At 34.1% G+C, this 26,524-nt stretch overlaps 1 protein-coding gene across 1 annotated transcript; it reads left to right on the top strand.

The window, feature by feature from the left end:
- The first annotated feature begins 6,930 nt into the window (after nt 1-6,930).
- On the top strand, nt 6,931-10,665 carry LOC115979147 (cytochrome P450 78A5-like). Its single transcript, XM_031101113.1, has 2 exons — nt 6,931-8,156; nt 9,835-10,665. The coding sequence occupies exons 1-2, from the start codon at nt 6,978-6,980 to the stop codon at nt 10,438-10,440; spliced, it is 1,785 nt and encodes a 594-aa protein (XP_030956973.1). The 5' UTR covers nt 6,931-6,977; the 3' UTR covers nt 10,441-10,665.
- Nucleotides 10,666-26,524: the final 15,859 nt, after the last annotated feature.

Raw genomic sequence — 26,524 nt, 5'->3', positions numbered from 1 at the left:
CTTGATTCCATCAAATTGCCAAAAGTTTTTGAGATTTCTAATTAGTTAATGGGAAGCACAATTAAAAGGGTAAAATAATATGAGTATGATTCGTGACAAATGATAGTAGCCTATAAGCAGGAAGAGAGAGTGTACGCGGTTGTTCATGTCTTAGAGAACGAATGTGTTTAATTCGACATAGTTTATAGGCTTTCAAAATTTCCTCTTCTTAGGCATCAATACATTGTCAGTTTTATTTAATTGGGCTTCCTCCCAGTTCTCTTACGTAATCCAAACTTCTTTTGCAGTGATTGAAAAATTTGTAAAAATTATTAATTGTAGTTGGAAACTTGGAATTGGATCAAGGCTTACCCTAATTAATGTCAACAGTCAAGATTCCTTTTGCCTCTAGTTGTTGTTTGGTGTTCTTTAAATTTTTGTTTCAAATTTTCAATGCTACAAAATTGATTTGGATGATTGATGACTCTCTGTTTGCAATGAGTTTTTTCGTTTAGGTTTTAGCTTATTTTGTTTATGTACAACTTTTTAAAACTTTATTTTTTTAAATAAAAATATATTTCAGCTCACTTTTAGCAAAAAAAAAAAAGCTAATGTTATACAAACTATGAGGAGATTTTGGTGTTTGGTTTTTTTTGGGGGGGGGGGGGGAGTTTTTGTGTTACATTTGGTTCCTGAGAAAATGAGGGAAAATTAGCTCAAAATCTAGGTTTCTTGTTTAGGTTTTTCACCTTTAAAGTGAATGGATTATGAGATTTGATTTTGATGTTATTGTCTAAGTTTGTTTGCTAGAAAATTAGTTGGTAATTGATGGTGAGATAAGGTTGATGACAACACTTGTTTCTGCTTAGATGTTACCAGTGGAGGAGGATGGGTGATGGATATTTGGGACTGTTTGGCTATATGAATGAAACTTGTTCGGTACAGTTTAGCTATAATAAGTTCTTTTTGTTTTATTTTAAACTCATATAAATTAAAAATACACTAAAAAGTGGTTTTGTTGAGAATATTCCTCTAAAAATGATTATTCCATCTTAACTCAGTGTCATTTACCACGAGGGAAGTTTTGCGGGGCGCCGGGGGGGGGGGGGGGGGGGGGGGGGGGGGGGGGAGTGTCAATTATTTTGATAATTGGAAACACAATATCATTTTTTGAAAATAAGGTATGGCAAGGCTAATTTCACCATACCTTAAAGGTGATACCTAAATTTTAAGAAGTTTGCTAAGATAATAGTAGTATAATTATATAATTAAACGGGCTCAATTAATTTGAATGGAAATCATTTACAAAAAGAGATTATGAAATGTAAATCCTAGAAAATAACAAGTCTAATCAAGTTTTATGTCTTATGTAACCAAGGAATTAGTAGTAATCCCTTCATCCCCTTTTTATGAAGTAAAAAACTCACATATCTTTTATTTTTTTTAAGGAAAATGTTGAGGGCGGCTAGAGTCTTGAGTATATTATTTTAGAAAAGTGTGAGAATTGTGATAATTGGCATGAGGACATTATCAAATTATGCACAATGTAACTTTAAGCTATATTACACTACCTGATCATTTTTTATTGGATTAATATTTAGAAAATTCGATCAATGGATTACATGTTTTTTATATTCTTAATACACACTTCAAATTTCACGTTAATCAAATACTATTTTCTATTCGATCCATAAACTCTTCTTTTATGCATAATTTCAAAATACAAAAAATTGAAATTTATACATTTTATAGAATAAATAGTTATGGATCTATGATTATCTTGAAATTTAGTAATAAAGTATCCGGATAAATTTGATTATAATGCAGATTGTTTCCGGATTGCAAGAGAGAGTATAGATCTGTAAAGGAGTATAAATCTCCATAAAGAAGAAAAATGTCTAAGTGGCAAGCAAGAAATGATCCCCCAAATGTATGATAGTATAGTAACTAAAAAGTGATCAAGACTAATTTAGCAATTATTCTTTAGAATGCTTTGATTCTACCATTAGAGTTACCAAACATTATCTAATTAAGTATTCATTTAGGTTATATGAGCCAAACTAACAGTCAAGAATTTAATTGAACTTGACCTGTCAATGAGTTGGGATTACATGTGGCCTATAAATCAAGCCAATAATGTAGTGTTCAACTATTTAATTCTAATGTCTCAATTAGCTAGTAATCAATTATAAATTATAAATTAATTATTCATGTGGCTTTGGCAGCGATGGTGGTTTTTTTCTTAGAAGTAATTTTGGTTTTGGATAAGCCAACAGGTCTTAATGGCCTACCTGTAAGAACGAATTGTTTCAGGAATATCTGGTCATGGAAGTATGGTATGGAATGCACGGAACAACATATAAATCTTTGTTGAATTTATAAAGATCGACCCAAGAATCAGGCTTGTGTTGCTGTTTTAGGCCCACCACTTTCTCTTAATGGAATGCAGTGTTGTGCGAGCAGGCAAAATTTAGCAGGTACACCCCTCCAATAGTGGAAAGAAATCTCAGACAACTATCAATTCTATAATGATAATTGATAATCGTAAAGAATTTTCTAAGTGCAGTGGTTGGTGTGTCGTGTACATTTATGTTGTTAAATACTATGATAATAAATAAAGTATCGAAAGCTATCAAGGATATTCCACTTTATAAGGAGATCTCCTCGCTAGAAGGGTCTTACTCTTGCTAAAGAAATATATATGCATATATTATATTAAATTTGTGCCTGAAAGACTACAAGCTTTTGCATTTCTATTTAACAAAAGTGAAATTCTTTTTTTTTTTGTCCCACTCTGATTGGTGGAATCTATATTCATGGTCATTGTCCTAGACGTATTTTTCTTCCCACCTTCATAGGCCATTATCTTTGTTCTTTCATCCAAAGTAATGGGCTGCGCCAATAGTGGTGTGTTTTATATTCCCCTTAGCCACGCTTTGTGCAAAGTTGAGTCCTCGTGATCCTGATAGAAACTTAAGGGTGTGGTGAGGTTTTGTTGGTGAAGAAGCACCCACGCCATCTTCTTTTGCTTTTCTCTAATTAAATATCCTGAGATTACAACTCCTCCTCCTCCTCTGGTGTGTAATATAATAAAAAAATTTCTCTTAGCTTTAGTTTTATAGGCCCCAGTGATATTGGACCCTTTTGGATGAGAGCAACAAGTGAAACCGTTGAATGACTATAATGTACTATTGCCTATTGGGCACTGCTTGAAGCTTCTCTCACTTTTGTCTTTGAATTGTGTTTATTTCTGGTTGGGAGAGAGGTGGTAGCTAGTTGTTAGCAAAATTTAGAGAGTTCTGATTTGTGTCTACTAAAGATGACGAAGTTTATATATATCAAATGCGATTGGTATAAATTCAAGAGTGGATTTTAGAGTAATAGGTGACGATTGATTAACTATTAAGGACTCTCCACCAAGTCCTCCCCTATCTGCTTAGAGTGGAATTGCTATTTATTTAGTGAGAAATATATTGGATATCCTTGCAAAAATATATCTTATTAGATAGTTCGTATCAAAAAAGCATATCTTATTGGATAGGTTCAGCTTTACAAAGCTCTTATACAATATTTGGAAGATCTAGCACAGTTTTTTTTGTCTTTGTTAATCAATTGGTCTACGTCCTCACAGTGAATCTTCCCAGAAACTTCTCCAGGGTCCCTAGTGCTGTGACTCAAAGTGAGTATTGACGAATACAATCATGCTGTTTATTAAATTAGCTATTGTTTCAAAAAAATTTAAATTAACCACACAGTTCTAACACTGTTTAAGCAAACAAAATGGTGTGATAAATATTGGTTTTCATGACTGTTGCAATAGTATTCAGCATTCAAAATAACTAAGGTGTAAAATTGTAAAATGCAGCTCAAAAGTTGCAACTATAGAACTGTATGATTGTTAATCTGTCTGCTGTTGCAAAAATTGTGTTTGTTGGTTACACAGCTGTATAAAGCTACAATAGGAGTAGATTTTTCTGGAATGACTTATAAATTTAGTTGAAACATCAAATTGTCAAAAAAAAAAAACAAATACATTTTACATAGATGAAGTGAGTCGTCTCACCAACGGGGGCTTGGCTAAGTAGGTAAGGCTCAGACGTTTTATACAACACACCTAGGTTTGAGTCCCGCTGCCTGCAGGAGTCCGTTGGTGGGCATCCTTGGTGAGGGTTGGCCCCCTCACACAAACTGGCTAGAACGGCTTGAGCCTATGTCAGACTGGCGCCTTACCTGGAGTTGTAATATAACCATAAAGGCCCCCATTTTTTTTTTCACCAAAAAAAAGAAGTGAGTCGTCTCATCTTGAAGCTCAAAAGTATTGTCCATATCTAAAATAGGAGTCGTGATAAATAAATAAAAAAATTATGAAACTGATTTTGAAGTTAGGCTAGACCTATTGATTAGGATAAAATTTAGATACAGTACCTTAGGTTCCCCTCTCAAGATTCAATCATGTGACTGTTTATTTAAAAAATATACTTCCATCTCATGAGAAAAAATCCACATGATATAATCTTAGAAAGGGAACCTAAATAACAACACCTAAATATTATATCTAAGTCTTACTCTATTGGTTTTATTATAGAATTTGGGTTGGCCCAGTTCTAAATGCTCGTAACTTTTTTAACCATAAAATAATTTTAAATAAAGTATGAGACTGGGGGAGCCCAAATCTGAATTTAATGCCTCCTTTTATGATAGAGGTTAGTTTGCAGGCAGGTGCAAATATCCATTTTTTTTTTCTATGTTAAAGTCAGAGATATTAGGAGAGATTTGAAGTTCGTCACCATTGAAACAAGCGCAACATATAAAGGACTATTGGACATCACACAACTTTAGAGTTTAGATGTTATATCTTAGGTTATCTAATTAAATTCAACTATGTAGTTGAATCAATTCAATCACATGTGAACTATATAGTTAAATTTAATTATCATTAAGAAAAGATAACATGTTTTGTGTTGCATTTATTATTGCAAACATATGAATGAATTTAATTAGAGAATCTAAGATATAATTCTTAGAGAAATGTGCAAAATTTTTAACAAACTTTGAATAATCCTACATTTAACCCCTTAAGATCTGAAATGAAATGAAATTGTTCAAATTAGTAGATTTTATATTTTTGGGCAAATGCTTTACAATATTGTAATTTGGCCAAATCACAATTTAGTCCCACAAGATTTTCAATAACTACATTTCACCCTTTAAAGTTTGGACTAAAAATGAAATTCTAAACCTTATTTTTGTATTGGTGAGTTACACGCATTTAGTGGGTTTTGAACCTATGATCTCACTCTACATCTCATTAGTATGGAAGACCGAAGTACAAGTTTTTTTTATATATTTTTTTAAGAAAGAGAATGAAGTACGAGTTGAAGTAACATTATAACCTTCTTGTAAAATTATATGAATAAATCCATTTTTACAGCTTTGTATGGTACAATTTAAAAATGAAATTAAGATAGTTTATTCTTTTAAACATATCCCTTTTTTTTTTCTAATTCAATCGTCGAGGGAGGTAGATCTAAAATTTTAAACCATAGACATCTTATTTGGAAACACTAGGAAATGGCATTGGAGCTACAAGGCTCTTGGCTTAAATACATGTTGTGTTTTATTTTTATTTTTAATAAATTTTAATATGATAGAATTTAAACCTATGACATCTGCACTATGATGATTAGGCCTGTCCAAGTTCAACCGTGTACCCGACCCACCCAAATTTCTGACTGACCCGATCCGGAAATCGGCCGATCCGACTCCCGTGACGGGTCGCGATGGTTTCTGAGGTATCCAACCCGATTTCGGCAGGTCGATTGGCAGGTCCTTGCATCTAAACCCGATTTCAACTGACCCGACCGATTCTACTACCAACGAAGCGCCGATCCCCACCGTATATAAGATTTCTCAGTTCAATATCGCCAGATCCGGCATGATTCTGTAGAGGTCAGGGGAAATCTCTTCGAAATCCAACAAGATCTTGCCATACAAGGCCAATTTTAGGCCAGATTTGCCAGATTTTGGCCAAATATGCCCAATTTTTGGCCAGATACGGCCAGTTTTGGCTAGATTTGACCCCGACTGAGACCCAACCACTTCCGACGAAGAATCGTCCGATCCGACCCAACTCTCTGACTGATCAGCGGCAGGTCTGAATGTTGGTAACCCGACTTGGTCGGGTCGGTTGCGGGTTGGGCACAAACTCGACCCGGACCGACCCGTGGTCACCCCTAATGATGATTGTTTTCTATCATCATGTCAAGACATAAATTAGTTTTTAGTATAGGAGAGATTTGAATTTTGGATCTCTTATTTGATGACAAAAAACTTTACCAGTTAAGCTAACTGTAACCCGCTAAATACATATTTTTAAACCCTTTCATTTGTTTAAAAATACAATTTCACCAAATATTAACTTATTTTCACCTTACCAAAATAACTATTAATTTAATGATAACTTTAAAATCACAAAAAAATTCACAATTATGATGTAGCAAGTTATTAATGATAAAAATAGTGTAACCAATGCATTCATATATACAAGAATCAATAATAATTAGTGAACTTAACTGTTATGAAAAATATTTTTAACTCAATTAACACTTTTTGGGATCTCTAATAGAGACGTCTAAGGTTAAAATAATCACTTCTTCAACAATCAAATTATTATTATTTTTAAGAAAAATAAAATTATCTTTAACCTTAGGGTCTGTTTGGATACAACTTATTTTGCTGAAACTGAAAACTTATTGATAAAAATACTGTAGATAAAAGTAAAAATTAGCTGAAATAGTACAGTGGAGCCCATGAATATTAGCAAAAAGTGCAATGAGATCCATAAATAGTTGTAAAAATAAACTGAATAGTAAAATAATTTTCATTTTTTATAAGTATCTGAACAGAGGCTTAATAAACTATACCAAGAGTCCGTACACCGTATGCAAGCTGATGCTGCTTATATGTGCTCGCAATGATGAAGTCCGTGCTTTTCTCCAATGGGCTTGGAGAAGGCCTACATGAGCTGCTCGAATACTCTTAAGTCTTTAACCATGGTTAGCAAAAATGACCAAAACTTGAACCAGAATCACTTTCCACATGCTATATATTCAAGTCACCCACACCATGCAATCCTCACAAGACAGACGTCTATCTCTAATACAATATTACTAGCTTTCGATCTTTTCTCAATTACCATTTCCAAATCCCTCTTTCGGTTTTGGAAAAAAAAAGATATGAAGTCCTTAACAATAGCCAACCTCTCTCTTTTACTGCTTTGTATTGGAGCCACACACCAAACTCCATGGCCTTTCACTCTACTATTTCCCTTGTTGTTTTTCTTAGCTATCCTTCTGAACTATTGGCTTGTCCCTGGAGGCTTTGCATGGAGAAACCATAACCAAAACTCTCCCAAACTGAATGGTCCAAGTGGCTGGCCTATATTGGGCACTTTACCTGACCAAATGGGTGCTCTTGCTCATCGCAAACTAGCTGCCATGGCTTCATCATATGGCGCAACTAGGCTCATGGCATTTAGTCTTGGAACCACACGTGCAATCATAAGCAGCGATCCTGATACTGCTAAGGAAATCCTTTGTGGGTCTTCCTTTTCAGACCGACCTGTAAAAGTTTCGGCTCGTTTGCTAATGTTTGAGCGTGCCATTGGGTTCGCTCCCTACGATAACTACTGGCGCCACCTTCGTAGACTTGCTGCAAATTACATGTTCTCACCTAGGAGAATTTCGAGCCTAGAGGGACTGAGGCAACGTGTGGCTAATGAAATGTTGGGTGGAGTGTTGAAGGAGATGGAGTTGAGAGGGGTTGTGGAATTGAGAGGCATATTGCAAAAGGGTTCTCTAAGTAACATATTAGAGAGTGTGTTTGGAAGTTGTGTGGAGCTAGAAAGAGAGGAGTTGGGTGATATGGTTAGAGAAGGGTATGATCTTATTGCAAAATACAATTGGGAGGACTATTTTCCACTAAGGTTTTTGGACTTTTCTGGGGTGAAGAGAAGGTGTCATAGATTGGCTGGTCAGGTTAATAGTGTTGTGGGGAAGATGATTAAAGAGAGAAAAAGAGCTGGAGAGTTCAGTAGTGGTAATGATTTGCTTAGTTCTTTGTTGTCTTTGCCTATGGAGGATCAACTCAGTGACTCAGACATGGTTGCTGTCTTGTGGGTAAGGACTCTCTTTCTCACCATACACTGTCTCACACGCATGCATACACTTGTCACACTCTGGTGGTGAGTGGGTTAGGATATGGGACAGGGTTGATGTTATGATATGATATGTTTTGGGCTAAATATTATCTTCACTCGTGTTATAATAGGCGATGATGAAGATTGTGTTTAATTTCCTATTTCATATATTATTCTTGTCATTTCTAGCTAATATAAAGTTAAGAATATTTTAGGAAAATCATTACATCTTTACAGTTTTATTAATAATCCTTTGTTGTTTTAAACCAAAATATATAAATTATATGTAAAAAATACACACACACACATATATATATATATATATATATATATGTATAACTAATAATTCAATAAAATATGTATATACACACACATAACTCATAGGAAAATCTGAATTTGAATCCCCTATCATCCAATTATTGAAAAAAAAAATCCCATAAGATAAAGAAATTAATTAGTAATTATCCTCCTTCATAGCAACAAGTTTTAACATGATATGATAATCCAGATCATCATTCTTCTCTTTTTGAGAAACAAACAAACATAAACACAAAAATAGAGAATAAAATTCTAACACAAAAGCATATTACAAACTCCACTTAAAAGCTATAATAATCTAAATCATCCATATTAATTTATGAAGATTGGTGTACAACTTAGTTACATAAATATTAAATAGTACTCAATAAGGAATCAAAGTTAAAATCTTTGTTTTCTTCCTATATGTTTTTCCATCTTTAATTTTGATTGTTCTAAGATTTATTCTCTTTTTTGCTAACATAAGATTTATTCTCTTTTGGATTTTATTATATGTTCTCCTCGTGATATTGCTTGGAATTTCAATTTCCTGCTTAGCTAGGTTGACAGATTTTTTTTTTGGGGGGATAAAATTAAAGATATTTGAGATATTTCGTATTTATTCCCTAGTTATCGTTTTACAAAAACTTTTTATAGAACCTTTTTTTTTTTTTGCTAAAACTTTTTATAGAACCTTAAATCTGTCGATTCATGTAGTCCATATCAATATTGAGCAATGAAAGTTGGCTTTTTAGATTCGGGCACAATGATTATGAGTTTGTGACATGACGCCAATACCAAATACTGTGCATATGATTGGTAGTTGACTGAAAGTATTGCAATCTAGCTATAAGAGTCATATTTAATATTTTGTCGTGGTACACTTCGTTAGCTTTTAACTTTTCTTTATGTTATTTTATAGTGTGCGTTATCTCATACTTACATATTAGATTGTCTGGTAAGTTGTAATCCGATTCTTCCATTTTGGGGTTTTTCCTTCTCATTTTTAGGTTGAACTATATATAGCAATAACTGATAAAAAATCTGACATCAAAACTTGGCTTGTGGGTACTGGGTCGTCCTTTTAAGCCCAGCTAGATCACCAACAAATTAAAATAACTATTTTTTTGGGGGATTTACTATATTATAGTGTCTTGTGGATGTGGGTTCCACTTTCCACGTTCAACATTCTTTCTCTTGTGACATATCAAAAAAAAAAAAAAATCTTTCTCTTGTGACACATATAAACTATATATTATATTATTTGGGACTGCAAATATTTTTTACATGCAAATAAAGATATTAATTTTGTGCACTCTTTATGATCTTATACTATATATCCTTCTTTTTTTTTTTTTCAGGAAATGATTTTTAGAGGAACTGATACTGTTGCTATACTTCTGGAGTGGATTATGGCAAGGATGGTTTTGCACCAAGACATTCAGGCAAATGCACAGCATGAGCTTGACACGTGCGTTGGAAATCACAGGCACGTGCAAGACTCTGACATACAAAACCTACCTTACCTCCAAGCCATAGTGAAGGAAGTTCTTCGTATGCACCCTCCGGGCCCATTACTCTCGTGGGCCCGCCTTGCTGTCCATGATGTCCACGTTGGAAAGGTCTTTGTGCCAGCTGGCACAACAGCAATGGTCAACATGTGGGCCATAACCCATGACTCAACTATTTGGAAGGACCCATGGGCCTTCAAGCCCGAAAGGTTTATTGAAGAGGATGTGTCTATTATGGGCTCTGATTTGAGGCTTGCACCATTTGGGTCTGGCCGCAGGGCATGCCCTGGCAAGGCATTAGGCTTAGCCACGGTGCACTTGTGGCTTGGAAGGCTTCTCCACCAATATAGGTGGCTTCCGGCACAGCCGGTTGATCTTTCTGAATGCTTGAACCTCTCTCTTGAAATGAAGAAGCCACTGGCGTGTCGCGTGGTTCATCGGTGTGTGGGATTATGAGCTCATGAAGCTAGTGAATGTAATTTGAACTTCTTACATTTAAAAAAAAAAAACGGTGAGTATGTAGTATGTCCAATATTTGTGTGTCTGAGTTAAGTTTTTGGGGGTGACTGAACTGAACCTCCAAACCTCAAAAAAAAAAAAAATGGTAATGTAAGTTGAGTAGTGTCTCGTGGACATTGTAAGATATTTGAATTACTTAATGAAGTTGCTTGAGTTTATGTACGTAGCATCTGAAATGGTATAGTTCAACTGATTCAATCAAGTTCAGCAAAAAAGAAGACTGTGTCATCTAATTCCATATGATTAGTCCAAAGAAAGACAAACGTAATCTCAGATCATTGTTATTGATTTCGTTCCGTTCCGGCCGGAACAGTCGAAATTTTTCGTACCAGTATGCAAACTGGTACCGGAATACCCCACGTTCCACCTCGGGTCAAATTTCGGGCCGTTTCGGTCCATTCCGGTCATTCCGGCCAATTCCGGCCGAGATGCAAATTTCGGCCGGTACCGGATTTGGCCTATTATTAACTTTTTTTTAAAAAAGTTTTATTTGGGAGTTCTTTTGATGATGAATTTGATCCTTCTCTCATGGATGATGATGAGGAGGAGGAGTAAATCTTGTATTATTTGATTTTTAGTTATTGTCTTGTAATCTTCTTATTGTGTGATGTTAAATTGATGTTATATTTCAAGTTATTGATGTTTAAGACTTAAGAGTTAAGACTAAATGGTTTGTATTATTTGATATTTAGTTATTTATTTATTAGAATTGACAATTTTATGTTATACAAGAATATTTATAAAAATTATTTTTTAAGAACTCCGAAACACCCTGAAACGGTACGCCGAAATCGACCGATACCGAAATATTTCATTCCACTGGACAAACCGAAACGGGGTCCGAAACGGTATTAATAACAATGTCTCAGATATTACATTCCTTTACATAAATTAAAACAAATATTGTTTCTCAAAAAAAAAAAAAATTAAAACAAATATTAGATTTCAAATATAAATTCGAAGTCCAACATTTATATCCTGAATTCAAGCACAGTGCTTATTGCTTAAGCTTCTATAGTATTTTCATACAAATTAAGCAGCTTCTACTGGAATCCTTGTTGACATCATACCGCAATTAGAATGGAGCTGAAAGGTGCTTTGTTTTGTTTAATCTTTTAGTAGCAATCAATTCTTTATATCATCCAAAAAGAAACCGAAAGTCATGGTTGTCAAGGAATTAGATTGGAGTTCAAATGTTCTTTGTTTTGTTAATTCTTTCGGGAATAATCTTTTTTTACCAACTAACAAAGGCTATTGGTGTATAGTTTTTTGCTGCTAGATCCCATCAAGGGATGGACTTTATCCACTGACTCCACATTTAACAGGTGAGGACTGAGGAGGTATCACTTACATACATCAATAATTTTCCTTTTTGGAAAAAAAAAAAACAATAAATTAAGGAATCCAAACTTACAAAATCTATTCACTAATTGATAGTCAATGAGTTTTACATTTTTCACCTCCACCTAAACTAATAATTGATTACTCCATGAAAAATCAAAAGAGTTAATTTTGTATTGAAGACCATTTCGGTTTGGACAAAAGAATAAAATATTTCAATACCGGTGTACCCAGGGATAGACCTAAGTGGGGGCCCGGGCCCCCCTAGGTCCAAATTTATTTATTTATTTATTTTTTTATAGTTATTATATATTTTATTTTTGTAGTTGGGCCCCCTTCCAAAACCATAGGCCCCCTTTTTCCCAATTAGCCTAGCTAGTCTAACCCAAAAACTTAACAAAAACAAATAAAACATTCACAATAGTGATTGTATTTTAACAAAAAAATTATTTTACCACCAAAAAACCAAAAAATCATGTGTTATAGGAGAAGTTAAAGCTAAATTTTTTGCAACTACAATAAACAAGTATAAATACTAGTTAACTATAACAAGTTGTTAAAAATAAAATGCAATATTTTATTAAGATTATATCACTTCCTTCAATTAAAAAACTCAAATTTTCTCTCTTCTTTTATTATTTTAATAAGTTTTTTATATTATTTTAAATGAAGTGATAAAAAAAATATTTGATATTGGGTGTATTGTAAAGCGAGGTGGTAAAATAAATAAAATAGCTTTTTAAGGTACTAAAAGCTAAAATGTTTAGCACCACTACTATGAATGCTCTAACTTCAAAAAAAAAAAAAAAAAATCCTAGCCAGTCTAGTATTAAAAAAAAAAACATATTTTTTTGTTTTTGTTAGTAGATGATTACATTTTAATGTATTTAGAAATAACGATCTTGTGTAATTATAATTTTTTAACACTATATGAATGCCTTTGGAGTTTTTTTTTTTTTTTTTTTTTTTACTCTGGCCCCCCGCTAGCTTAAAATCCTAGATCCGTCCCTGTGTACCTTTTTGGGATTACCGTTCTTTATATATTCCTATGCATAAATATATGATTGTATTCATTTATTAATTTTTATGTTTATCAACAAAAAATTTAAAATCCACATATTTTATAAGCCTAAATATTAGTCTAAGAACATTAACCAACATATTAATTTAAATAACATGTTTTTTTTTAATCAACTTTGAAATTTTTTTAATTATAACAGCTGAAACAACCAAAATATGTTTGATATAGGTCAGTACAACCCAATATTTTTTCTGGTATATTTTAAAGAAGCACCAATATCAATTTAATGGTCAGTACAATATACTTCTTCAGTTCAATCGATAACAATATGGTACTGACAGCTTAGTGGAAAATGAATGATGATGAAGACTCTTTTTACCATTTGGACAAGTATTACTGTAGTAGTACTTTTATAATTGCATTTTTAGATAACTTCTGTCTATTTGCAAATTAAATCAGGGGATTACATCAAAATCGTTTTCCGAAATGATATGGTAAGAATAAAGTTAGCCTTTAGGAGCAAACAAAAGTAGCACCCGGTAATGATTTTTGCCAGCTAAGTCCCACTACTAACCCAGTGTTTTATGCTTTAATAAACATAACAAGAGGTGCTGTTTTTTATGTCATTATTACGGCTTGGAATTGAAAGTAAACTCCAAGTAAACCTGCCTTTATTTGTTCCTAATTCAACTTTTGCAATGATATTTCAAGCTATATATAGCCCCCATTAAAAACATGTAACCTCATGTCTTTTTCTTTTGCTTTTCTTTTCATAAAGTTGTCTATGCGATTGCTAATTCCTGTAACCAAAAGATGATCTATTTTTTTCTCGGCTAATCAAAGTGTTTCTTGAAGTTACTTTTCGTACAGATGACAAGAGAGGATTAAAAATCATTTGTTGTCACAACAGATCAACATAGACGCAACACATTTTTTTACTTTCTCTCTTTTATTTTTCAATGGGTACATTAAGAAGCCCCACAAGGACTTAATTACAAATCACTAGATTCTAAGTACAAGAAATTAAAAAAATATATACATATGACATGGTTGAGATATAAACTCTTTTGAACTAGCCTTGTTCCTTAAACTTGTATATAATGGTAAAGACATGTAACGCATGCCCCAAAAGTTTTGGCTTTTTTAGATCCAAATCTCTCAAACTTTTTTTTTTTGGGTGTTGTTCTTTCTTTCTTTCCTTTCAGCATCGAAGGCAAAGCATTTAGCCTTTAGTATTTGCACATAGACACACACTTCCAATAACATGTTAATGCTCCACAAATCTAAACCCTGATTGAGTTGGGACCCGCCAGCATCTCCCAAAGCTAGATGTCCTTTCAACGTGTCGCCATGTAGTTGTTGATAAAACAATCCACAAATGCGACGTAAAATGAGAATGTTGGCTTTCATTTATTGCTTTTTGTAAATTATTTTCTCTTTTTAAATGTTGTACTATCAACAGGACCGGCTCAATGAATTTGGGACCTAGGCGAAATCTTTAAATGGACATTTTATTATATTTAATTATAAATTTATATATATTTTTTAATTAAAATTTATTTTTCTTGCTTTTTGAGAGGCAAAATTACTAATTAAATTTTTACATTCAAATTCCGTTAACATTTTCTTTTCAATTGGTAATATGGCTAATCCACTTAATCTTTCTTGTGACATAGTTGATCTTAAATAGGATTTTATTAATTTTAATTTTGAAAAACTTATTTATGTGGAAGCAATTGTAACAGGTATAGTTAGTAATATTCTGAAAGCAATACATGCATTTGGAAAAGATTCTAGCCTCTTTATATAATTTAGTACATTAATTGGAGAGTTTTCATTTATTTGCAAAACTTCTTTTAAAACTTTTAGTTTTGAAAATAAATTTAAGCTATCAATATCGGAATAAGTTTCATGTGTGAACAAATATTCAAGATTAAGACAATTTTTTTTCAAACTATACAATTTTTTGATGAGATATTATATAATATATTATTACTATTTGGGGGCCTCTTTATTAGTGAGGGCTTTAGGCTACTGCCTAAGTGGTCTATAGTTTCAGCCGCCTTGACTATCAAATATCAAATATGTTATGTACTGGATTTTTTTTTTTTTGGGTTGCTTTTTTGTTAAAAGAATATGCTGGATTTCGAATGTTCAAAGTGTTAAACTCATTTTTTGGAGATCCAAATGCATGGGGAATATTGTATTCACAAATAACTCTGCGAAAAGAATTGCCCCCACCTGTTTACCTACTCGCAGCCCCTCACTGAGTGCTTGACCATGACCTAGCTCATGGGCTGCTCCGAGTCATCATTGATGGGTTTGGATTTTAAACAAATAAAAATTTTCATATTTGGGAATCAATTTTGAGGCTCATTCATTTAGGTTGGGCCAAGCTTCTCACAAGAAGACTAACCACCAACTTAACCTAACTCAATCCAGTTTGAAATATAACCTTGCTTGATTAAAAAAAAAAAAAAATCTTCACACACACATATATTCCAAGCCAATAATTTACCAAAGTGTAGAATTTGGTGGGCCCCCTGAGCTTATAATAATTTACTTTATTAAAATTGGTCAACTAACCTTTACGACTACTTTTTTATCAACCTTAACTTAAATTTTATTATAAAATGATAACAATATCGCTCGTGAAAGTTATTGAATATAAAATAGTTGAATTTGAGTGTCTCTCTTTTTGTGTAAGTGGTGTTAGACAGCTTGATAAAGTCTATACAATCTTCCATATATTTAGCCATATCACTTTTGTAAGATTTTGTAAATAAGATTTTGCTTTTTTGTTAAAAGAATATGCTGGATTTAGAATGTTCAAAGTGTTAAACTCATTTATTTGGAGATCCAAATGCACGGGGAATATTGTATGGCTCACAAATAACTTTGCAAAAAGAATTGCCCCCACCAGCTTACTCGCAGCCCTTCACTGAGTGCTTGACCATGACATGCTCATGGGCTGGTCCGAGTCATCTTTGAAGGGTTTGGAGTTTAAACAAATAAAAATTGTCATATTTGGGAATAAATTTTGAGGCTCATTCATTTAGGTTGGGCCAAGCTTCTCACAATGAGACTTCAACGGTTCAACCACCAGCTTAACCTAACTCAATCCAGTTCGAAATATAGTCTGGCTTGATGAAAAATCTCCACACACGTATATATTCATAGCCAAATAATTTACCAAAGTGTTAACTATTTGGATTGGTGGCCTTTTTTTTTCTTCCCAAAAGGTAAAGTGAGCGTGAGCTCACAACAATAAAGTTACTTTATTAAAGCTGATTAACTAGCTAATTGTTACTTTTTTTATTAACCTACCTTAAAATTTGTTATAAAATGATAACTATATCTTTAATGGAAGTCATTGAATATTAAATAGTAGTTTAATTATGCTTATGGTTTGAATTTGAGTCTCTCTTTTTATTTAAGTGGTATTAGACAGCTCAATAAAGCATATAGAATCTTCCATATATCTACATTACTTTTGTAATATTTTATAAACATGTTTTGAAGGATGTTGCTATTAGTCTTGTAAGTAGGAACAAAATTTTTCCATATATCTACCATATCACTTTTGTAAGATTTTGTAAATAAGTTTTGAAGGATGTACCTATTAGCCTTGTAAAAGTAGGAGCAAAATTATAGTTAAACCAAGGGGTCATGGTCCTTGGAATTTTAAACTTCATATATAATTGAAAATTGATATCTTAATTTGGAAGTAGACTCAGAGAACAATGCTAGCTCATAATTATAAAGCTATTTAGCCTATTTTATTAAAGTTGGCTAGTCAGCAATTTGTACTTCTTATTGTCAATTTTATCTTCAATTTCATAATAAAATGGTAAGGTTTCTTCCAAATCAATTTGAAAGAATCTTCTCCAATCCACTATGTGGCAAGTTGTGTATTATTTAAATAAATCACATAACTCATTTAAAAAGTCACATAACTAAAATTATATGTGTATGGTCTTTTTAACCTCCATGTGGTGGATTGAAGAAAGTTTACTCCAAATTGATTTGGATGTAAACTTTTTCTATCATACTTTTGTAGAGATCATCAAATGCAAAACAATTCAAGTCTGCATACAATTTGAGTTTGAGTGTCTATTTCTTTGTGTAAATGGTATCAAAGAGCAAGCGGGCCTATAAAGCCTTCCATGTATCTATCCATTTCATTTTTGTAAAAATTTGTAAATAAGTTTGGTAGAATCTAACAGCTATCTTTGCTAGTAGGAAAAAATCTACAAGTAGACAAAGGGGCCATGGTCCCCTAGAATTTTAAACTTTTTGATATATATCAAAAAGTAAGTTCAAATAACCCAGAGTTTAAAATGATCATAACCCAGATGTGTGGTCAGTGAATTAGTGGCAATCTCCCAAAATAAAAACGAAAGCAACAATGCTATTTTATGGACGACCACACACCCAAAAAAAAAAAAAAAAAACTCTTTTATATATTTTTTAAATACCTCAATTGAATTAATTATAATTTAATCTAAAAACTCCTATGTTATAATTCGTTAAAAATTGATTTAACGAATTTAATATCCACTATCTATTAACATCAATACAACAATTTCGAATCTTAAAAAAGACATGAAAACAATTCAAGTATGATAATACTACAACACCCAATGTTATTCGTTGAATAATGTATTTCTTGATGTATTTCATTTTTATATTACCAAAATAAATTAAAACATTTATATAGTCATATTTGAGAATTACACTAGAAAGAAACAAAACCTTGGATTTGCGAACCAATGACAGAGATTGAGTGAGCGTTTGGAAACTGAGTTTGCGTCCAGCGTTTCTGCGTTTCACGTTTTCCACTCTTTTTTTTTTTTTTTTTCCCTGCGCGTGAACAGTAACCTCACATGGTTCACTGTGTAGGAGACAAAAATCACTGTTCATACACTGTTTATTATTGTTCACAGCACTGTTTATGTACTAAAAAAATATTAAAAATGGGTCCCACAGTACTATTCACACATTTAAAAATTATTTTGTTACAGTGTTTTCAGTTTTCAGTTTTCAGTTTTAGTAACAATAAGTTCAATTCAAACGAATCCTGAGAGAGTATTTGAAAAAAGATATGGTCGCCTTCTAGGTCTTATCATAGGATGAGTTGAGTTGCCCCCACCTGCTTACCTACCCGCAGCCCCTCACCGATATTTGAGCGCTTTACCTAGAATTGCTCATGGGCTGGTCCAAGTCATCTTTGATGGGTTTGGATAAATAAAATAAAATTGTGATATATATAGTGAAATTGGGAATAAATTTTGAGGCTCATTCATTTAGGCTGGGCTCCTTACACAAGGATACTCCAGTCTGAAACATAGTTGGGCTTGATGAAAAACCTTTTGGGAAATATCAATACACCAAAAAATTTATTTAAAAAAAAAAAAAAAACCGAAAGAAAAAGATTCCTAACCAATAAAGCTATCAAAGTATCAATAATCAATTACTAGGACTGGTAGCACCTTTTTAAAAAAAAAATTACCAAAGAGGTTAAAGTGACTTAGTGGTCATATCAACTCGAAACAATAAAGTTACTTTATTAAAGTTTTTTTGTGTGTAGTTAAAATGGATAATCTGCATAAATTAACTAGACATAAAAGGTGAAGTACTGGTTGAAAGCCTTAAGGAATACAAACTAGAAGCATCAGAGTTTAAGATAATACATAATTCTTCCTAAATAGGATAATACATAAACTTTATTAAAGTTTATTTGGTAACACCTACTTTTCTTTATTAATTTATTGAATTTCATTATTAAAGGATAATTGTATCTTTGACGGAATCATTGAATGTAAAAATAATTCAAGCATGCTTATTGTTTACAATTGAGTATCTTCTTTTTTCTTTTCTTTTTTGTGTAAGTGGGTTTTAGGCATACCCATTAAACCTATGGAGCCTTGCATAATCCATATACCTAGCCATATCATTTTTGTAAGAATATGTAAACAAATATTAAAGGATCTAGCTTCTATCCTTCTAAGTAGGAACAAAATTATAGTTATACCAAAGGGTCATGCCCCTAGAATATATATATATATATATATATATATATATAAATTGTACCTAGGCCCCAAAATTAAAAATCGATATCTTAAATTGAAACTGTAGCCAAAGAACAATGTCAGCTCACAACAATAAAGCCATTTTATTAAAATTGGTTAATTAGAAATAAGTACTTTTTGTCAACTTTATCTTAAATTTCATTATAAAATTATACCTATACTTTTGGTGGAGATCATCGAATGTAAATTAATTCAAGTATGCATATAGTTTGAGTTTGATTTTGAGTGTCTACTTCTTTTGTGTAAGTGGTATGAAAGAGCGAGTGGAACCTATAGAGACTTCCATATATCTAACCACATTGTAAGAATTAATAAATAAGTTTAGAAGAATCTAGCTATTATCCTTGTGAGTAAGGATATAATTACAGATAAACCAATGGGGCCGTGGCTCCCTAAAATTTTAAACTTTTTTAGAATAACCATAATCCGGACATGTGGTTAGTGAGTCAGTGGGCTCTCTCAAAATAAAAACGAAAGCAACAATGTTTTTTTTTTTACTAACAAAACAAAACAAATCTCTTATATATATATATATATATATATATATACACATACCTCAATTGAATTTGATCTAAAAACTCTTATTTTCATAATTTTTTAAAATTCGAAAATCCATTTTACATTTGATTCACAACAATACAACGTTTTCAAGTAGTACGAAAGTCATGAAAACAATTCAAGCATGCAAACACAACAATCAATTTTATTCATCCATTAATGTATTTCTTGGTGTATTTAATTTTTTCCATACCTTTTATATATATATATATATATATAGAGTACGACACTGTGCTAATACACTCCAATACTACGGCGACCCATTTTTCACAGAATCCCAATTTCTCCATAATCCTCACCACATACTCCCATTCCACCCGATCATATGCCTTGCTCATATCCAGCTTCATGGCCATGAACCCCATCTTCTTAGATTTTTGAGCCTTCATGTGGTGTAAGGTCTCGAAAGCAACTAAGATATTATTTGTAATAGCTTTAGAAGACTGAAAAGCACTTTGAGATTCAGATATCACATAATGTAAAATTTTCCTAAGTCTATTTGCTAGAACTTTAGAAATAAGCTTGTAGAGAATATTACAAAGTGCAATAGGACGATAGTCTGAAACTCTCACCGGGCTCTTTACCTAAGGAATGAGAGTGATAAAAGTCCGGTTAATGGAGGGTGGGATTGAACCTGTGTTGAGACAGAACAGCACTGCCTCTGCCACTTCATCCCCAATAGTTGGCCAAAATTTCTGAAAAAACAATGGGGGCATTCCATCAGGCCCTGGTGCTTTCAAAGGGTCCATTTGACGTAAAGCCGTATCAACTTCATCCCTCCTAAAAGGTGCAATCAACTCCTGATTCATCTCATGTGTGACAGCCACGTTGGTAGCTTCAAGTGCTGCCTCAATTGAGTTTGGCGAGGAAGAGGTGAACAAAGATTGGTAGTGCTCCACCAATATGTTGGCAACCTCACTCTCATCCACAAACTTTTCGCCCACAGAGTTTTCCAATGCATTTATTTTGTTTCGTCGAAACCTGTGTGTAGCTCTGCTATGGAAGTATCGGGTGTTACTGTCCCCTGCATGCAGCCACAATGCCCGAGATCGTTGCTTCCACATTTTTTCCTCCTTAGATAATAAGTCATTGATCTCCCTTTTCAGCCTCAAAACCCAATTCATAGGCCCTCCTGTTGTGGCCGCATCTTCAGCCTTTCGCAAAAGAAGTTTCTTGCCTAAGGGAGATATCAAGCCTTCTAGAGGGATTAGACAGGGTGATCCGTTGTCACCCTACCTTTTTCTTTTATGCTCGGAAGGCCTAAATAGGATGTTACAGCAGGCAGCAGCTAATGATCAAATAAGGGGCTTTTCCTTTATGTAAACGGGGTCCAAGGATCTCTCACCTATTTTTTGCGGACGATAGCTTGCTATTTTGTAGAGCGTTCAGGTCTGATCTGCAGGTGATTCAGAACATTTTAGTGTTGTATGAACAAGCTTCGGGTCAAAAACTTAATCGGGAAAAGACCTCAATTTTTTTCAGCAAGGCTGTAAGCGAAGAGACAAAAGCTAATCTTTTGGCTTTCCTAGGGGTGCAAGAAGTTAAAGAATATGAGAAGTACCTTGGCTTACCAGCGGTTGTGGGGAAGAGAAAGAAAGCAAGCTTCAACTACATCAAGGAGAGGGTTTGGAGTAAACTTCAGGGGTGGAAGGAGAAGCTATTGTCCCAAGCAGGTAGGGAGATTTTACTTAAGGCCGTAGTACAAGCAATTCCCACTTTTGCTATGAGTTGCTTCAAGCTACCAGTGGGATTGTGTGATGAGATTGAGGCGTTGATTCGAAAATTTTACTGGGGGCAGAAGGGTGAACAAAGGAAAGTCCATTGGAAGAGATGGGATGTTCTGTGTAAACCCAAAGCAGAAGGTGGGATGGGCTTCAAGGAGTTGGCAAAATTCAATGATGCAATGCTAGCAAGGCAGGTATGGAGGCTTTTGAAGGACCAAAACTCTCTGTTTTACCGAGTTTTCAAAGTGAAATATTTTCCTAGAGGGTCAATTTTTGAAGCGTCGGCAACTACTGGGTCTTTTGCATGGCAGAGCATCTTAAAGGCTAGAAAGGTGGTTTCCTTGGGAATGAGGTGGAGGTTGGGGGATGGAAGGAGTATAAAAATTTATGATGATAGTTGGTTGCCAGGTAAGGAGTCAGCCAAGGTGTTATCTCCGCGTATATCTGCCTTAGAAGGAGCCACTGTGGACTGTTTGATTAGGCCTAACACAAGAGCATGGGACCACGGTTTACTTGACCAACATTTCCTTTGGTTTGAAGCACAAAGAATAAAAGCTATCCCTCTTTGTTGGTCAAGTCAGGTAGATAGTATAATCTGGCCACACTGTCGAAGTGGTGAGTACTCAGTTAAAACTGGGTACATATTGCTGTGTGAGGATGAAAGATGTTTGGATGCAGCGAGTTCAGACAATTCGAATCAAAAGACCTTCTGGAATCGTATATGGAAACTGCGGGTACCTAATAAAATCAAAACTTTTCTTTGGAGGGCTTGTTCTGAAGCACTACCTACCAAGGAGAATTTGAAGAAAAGGAAAATTATAGATAATGCAGAGTGCAACCTTTGCCAAGTGGAGCAGGAGTCAACCTTTCATGCCATTTGGGGATGTGACACGTTGCGGCATATTTGGGCACCTGTATTTAGCTGGATCAGTTCTGACTTTCCAAGAATTCGTGATGTCTGTGAGTTAATTCAGCTCGTGGGGCAGCAACCAAGAAGTTTGGAAGTATTTGCTACTGTGGCTTGGTTTATATGGCACCGTAGGAACAAGATTAGATTAAAGGAAGAGTGTTTGCCTACTGTGAAGGTATTCGATGCAGCCAGCAACTATCTTTCTGAGTATCAGAGGAAATTTCCGATGATCAAGCCAAAAACCATACCTGGAAGAACCATATGGAGACCTCCGATGGGGGAGATGTACAAGACAAACTTTGATGGGGCTGTCTTTGCTGAGTCTAGAGAGGCGGGAATTGGAGTTGTGATTCGGAATTCAAATGGCGAGGTGGTAGCAGCGCTGTCTGAAAAAATTCCCTACCCGGATTCTGTGGAGGTCTTGGAGGCCTTGGCTGCAAGAAGGGCAGCTTTATTTGCAGTGGAGGTGGGTATATTTCAATCTGTGTTTGGAGGTGACTCGGAGATGGTGTGCAACGCGTTGAAGGCAGCTGATGGTGGCCACCCATCTATTGGTCAGTTTGTTAAAGACTTTTTGTCTATTGTTAGTTCGCTTAGAACTTTCTCTTTTTCTCATACAAGGCGGCAGGGCAACAATGTAGCTCATGCCTTAGCTAAGAGAGCAAGAGGGTCATTACCTTTGTTAGTCTGGATGGAGCATGTTCCTCCGGATGTTTTTGAGTTTGTTGTTTCTGATTTTGTTTCAGTTTAATATAATTGTCTCGTTTTGATTCTAAAAAAAAAAAATATATATATATATATATATATAGACACACACATATATATAGCTTCATATTTGAGATTTACACTAGAAACAAACATTACCTTGAATTTGCAAAGTTGATGATGGAGTTTTGAGTATTGGGAAAAAATTATGGTCAACCCAATAAAGAGAGGTTCATGTCTACTCGATAGCAACCTCAATCTGTCAAACTACCTCGATAGAAACTATGATTTATCAAGATTGCAGGAACTTGATTTTTTTTAATAATAAGTTGTTAAAGTTGGTGAAACACATGTATTTCGAGCCCTACTTGTTAGAGTATAAAAGGAACATAATAAGTTGACCTAAATTAGTTTTTTTTTTTAGAAGAGAGAAAGTTGCATTTGTGCCCCTAGGTGTTTTGAAACAAAGTTTCTCTCTAATTCATCATTTTTGAGTACAAACCATTTTTCAATCCACTCAAAGTGATTAAACACTCCTCAAAGTAGGAAAGTCACTTTGCACAAAGAGGATGGGTTCGGTGCAACCTAACTTAATAGGATTTTTTTTAAGCACAAGTTAATAATGAAAATAAGGAAATTAAAGATACTTTACTCGTAATAAGAGTCACACAATTAAAATGCCGAAATTAAGAAAGCCTAAATTACAAGCCCGATTCATGCGAGCTAATGACACACTTACAAGTATGAAGTGATAACCTCCATAGGCTTGGAATGAGAGAATCAATATCTCTAATTTGATAGATGAGTGTGTGTGACTTGTGTGAGGAAGCATTTTCCTACTTATACATGGATTTTGGCAATTCCATGTGTTGCATTACAATTGCCTACCTTTCCATGATCCTTCCATTTTCCTACTTATACATGGATTATGAAATTTTCATGTGTCGTATTGCAATTGCCTACCTTTCCATGATTCATGTGCAAGGAAGCATTTTCCTATTTATACATTGATTTTGGCATTTCTATGTGTTGTATTGCAATTGCCTACCTTTCCATGATCCTTGGCTGAAAGTAACTGCTTCTATATAACTGTTGCTACTCACATGCTTTTCACATGCGAACTCTTTTTGGCATAAGTTAACAGCTATGAGTTAAGAGCTTCATTTTATTGTTGTTAACCCACCCTGAATATATTTATATACTCGTTAAAAGCCCACTTCCCCAACTCGTGTACACTGAACCCTTAAACCTTTTGCAAGACAAATACCTGTAGGAAGCTCAACTTAGTTTAATGGGCCGGTCTCAAAGCTATATAGAGTGATCTGAATCAGAATTCCTACAGAATGGTCCAGCTCGAACCCATGTCTAAACTTGGTGTGTGGGCTTTTAACCCAAACATGGAACACGTGGTAGACACATTGGATGGATTTTAGGCAACTCGAGTCCCACAACCACAACCCAAAAAAAACAAAAATAATTGAGCAAAGAATTTGACTCGAGGAGGCCCTGACGTCACAGGGAGAGATGAAATTTCAAAATTTCAAAAAGATTCTCCCCACGAGGCACGGCAGAAATGTTAGAAAATAATACAATTTTTTTACGATACCCTTTGAGTTGTAGATATTTATATATGCTACCATAGGACTCTCTGTTCTAACAAATTGCTCACAACTTTCGGTTTTTATTTCCGCTTGTAGAATTCCGCTCCCTTTTTTTGAATTTAGTGGTTTTACCGTTGTATACCGCGGGCACAAAGGAAAAATGCTAGAGATAACTATTTTACAATACTTTTTATAAATTGTTGTTGTGGTAAGTTATTATTAGTAAGTGAAAAAAATGGTGTTAATAGACTTAGATGAAAATTAGTAAAAATTGGTCACATCAACAATTTGTCAAAATGTTGTAAAATAATTTGTAGTTGTAGTATTAATACTGAAGTTATATGTCTTTTCTTTTTCCTCCCAAAAAATGTCATGATCTTTATCTATTGTTTGGAAAATGAGACTAATACAAAATTACAAATAGCCATACACAGCTTTATGTATATCCCAAAATGCTAGGGCAATTCAACATTAGAGATTGTCTTATGCTTTGGAGATAAAATTATAGTCTAAAAAAACCCTTAAATGGGAATCAAGTCACAAGATTAATCATCCTAATTCTATATCTTGTGACCAATATGAGAACAATATAACTGATGAGGATAAAAGGAGAGCCTAACCACACGGACATAAAACCGACGGTTTAATACATTTCCTTTGGGCGTAACAGACGGTGCTCATGCTGACGGTCATAGGGTCGGCTGACTCCATGGTTGACGGCTCTAAGGCTGACGGCATAACAAAGGTGAGGGAGGTAAATTGAAGCTGACGGACCGGGCACAAGTTTACTTCCTTCCCACGCTAGATAATATTCAAAGGATCCCCATAAGGAAAATATCCCGTAAAATACGCTCAAAAGGACTCCTATAAGGAAAGGACTTCTACTCCAAGGTAAAGAGATCAACCTTCTACTAGTATAAAAACCCAAGCACCCTCACAAACTAAGATACGCATAATTTACCCTCTCTAGCACTCTAGAGCAGTGAGAATAGTTCTAACTTGACCTTCGGAGGGTGTTTGGCTGGTACTACACCGGTACTCTCTGCTAGGTTATTCCTTTTCGTTGTGCAGGTGCCATTTGCAATCGTACGAGGAACGTGTGACTCACTAGTGGTACTATTTTCGGCATCATCAATAACTAACAGTAATATTGATAAATTTATCATGAGGTGCATTGTAACACACACATGCATAAAAAAAAAAGTTGAAACAAAGCAAGATTAAAGGTTCTTCATCTCCAAATATAAACTCAACTAGGTTGAATGTCTCCTTGATCTCTTACTTTATAGACTTTTCTTATTAAATTTCTCTCAATTTACATTTTTTGGCATCATTTCTTACTTTTTTTTGTCACTTGAATTTATAGAATTCTCAATTATCTTTTATTTATACTTTTTTATACTAATAATAATAAAAATATGTTAAAAATATTAAAATCTTCTTATTTTTTTTTTGGGGAAAGATTTTTTGTCACCACAATAAATAGACTCAATTTGTTTTTATTGAACCTGTTTGTTTGATAAGACACAAACACGTATCTTAAAATGATCATATCTTCGATCCTGTACATAGAATCATTGACCAGAGCTTAACTTATATTTTGCCTAGCTGAAGTCATTGTGGGGTTGACTGCAAGTCAACCTTTGTGTTGATTGACTTGAGATTCTATAAAATAGGCTTGACTAGTAAACACTTCTGCCGGCAATGGGGTTTACTTGCTAAACTTCGTAGAAAGAACGGTTCCCACTAAAATTTTCAAGAAATAGAGTTCCTTTTGAAAAATAAATTGAGGCAAACCCAGTCCTCCAACGGACAAAATAACCCTTCTTTCAAATGTAAAACAAAATAGACACTCTTTCTTTACTCTCACGTATACTAAAACCAGTAATACTCGCTATCTTTAATCCACATTCCACACCTTTGCCTAATCGTCTTGCTAAGTACAACACGTGGCCACTAGAAGAGCGAGTAAATATCTATGCGAGTACGTAATTGCTTACAGGCCCGTTAGTAAGAAACTTTTTCAAATCAAGGAAAACAAAATTCTTCTTAGAAAATAATTTCCCGTA

This window comes from Quercus lobata, chromosome 3 (genome assembly GCF_001633185.2).
Source record: "Quercus lobata isolate SW786 chromosome 3, ValleyOak3.0 Primary Assembly, whole genome shotgun sequence".
Taxonomy (NCBI): Eukaryota; Viridiplantae; Streptophyta; class Magnoliopsida; order Fagales; family Fagaceae; genus Quercus; species Quercus lobata.
This window is presented reverse-complemented; position numbering and strand designations above follow the sequence as displayed.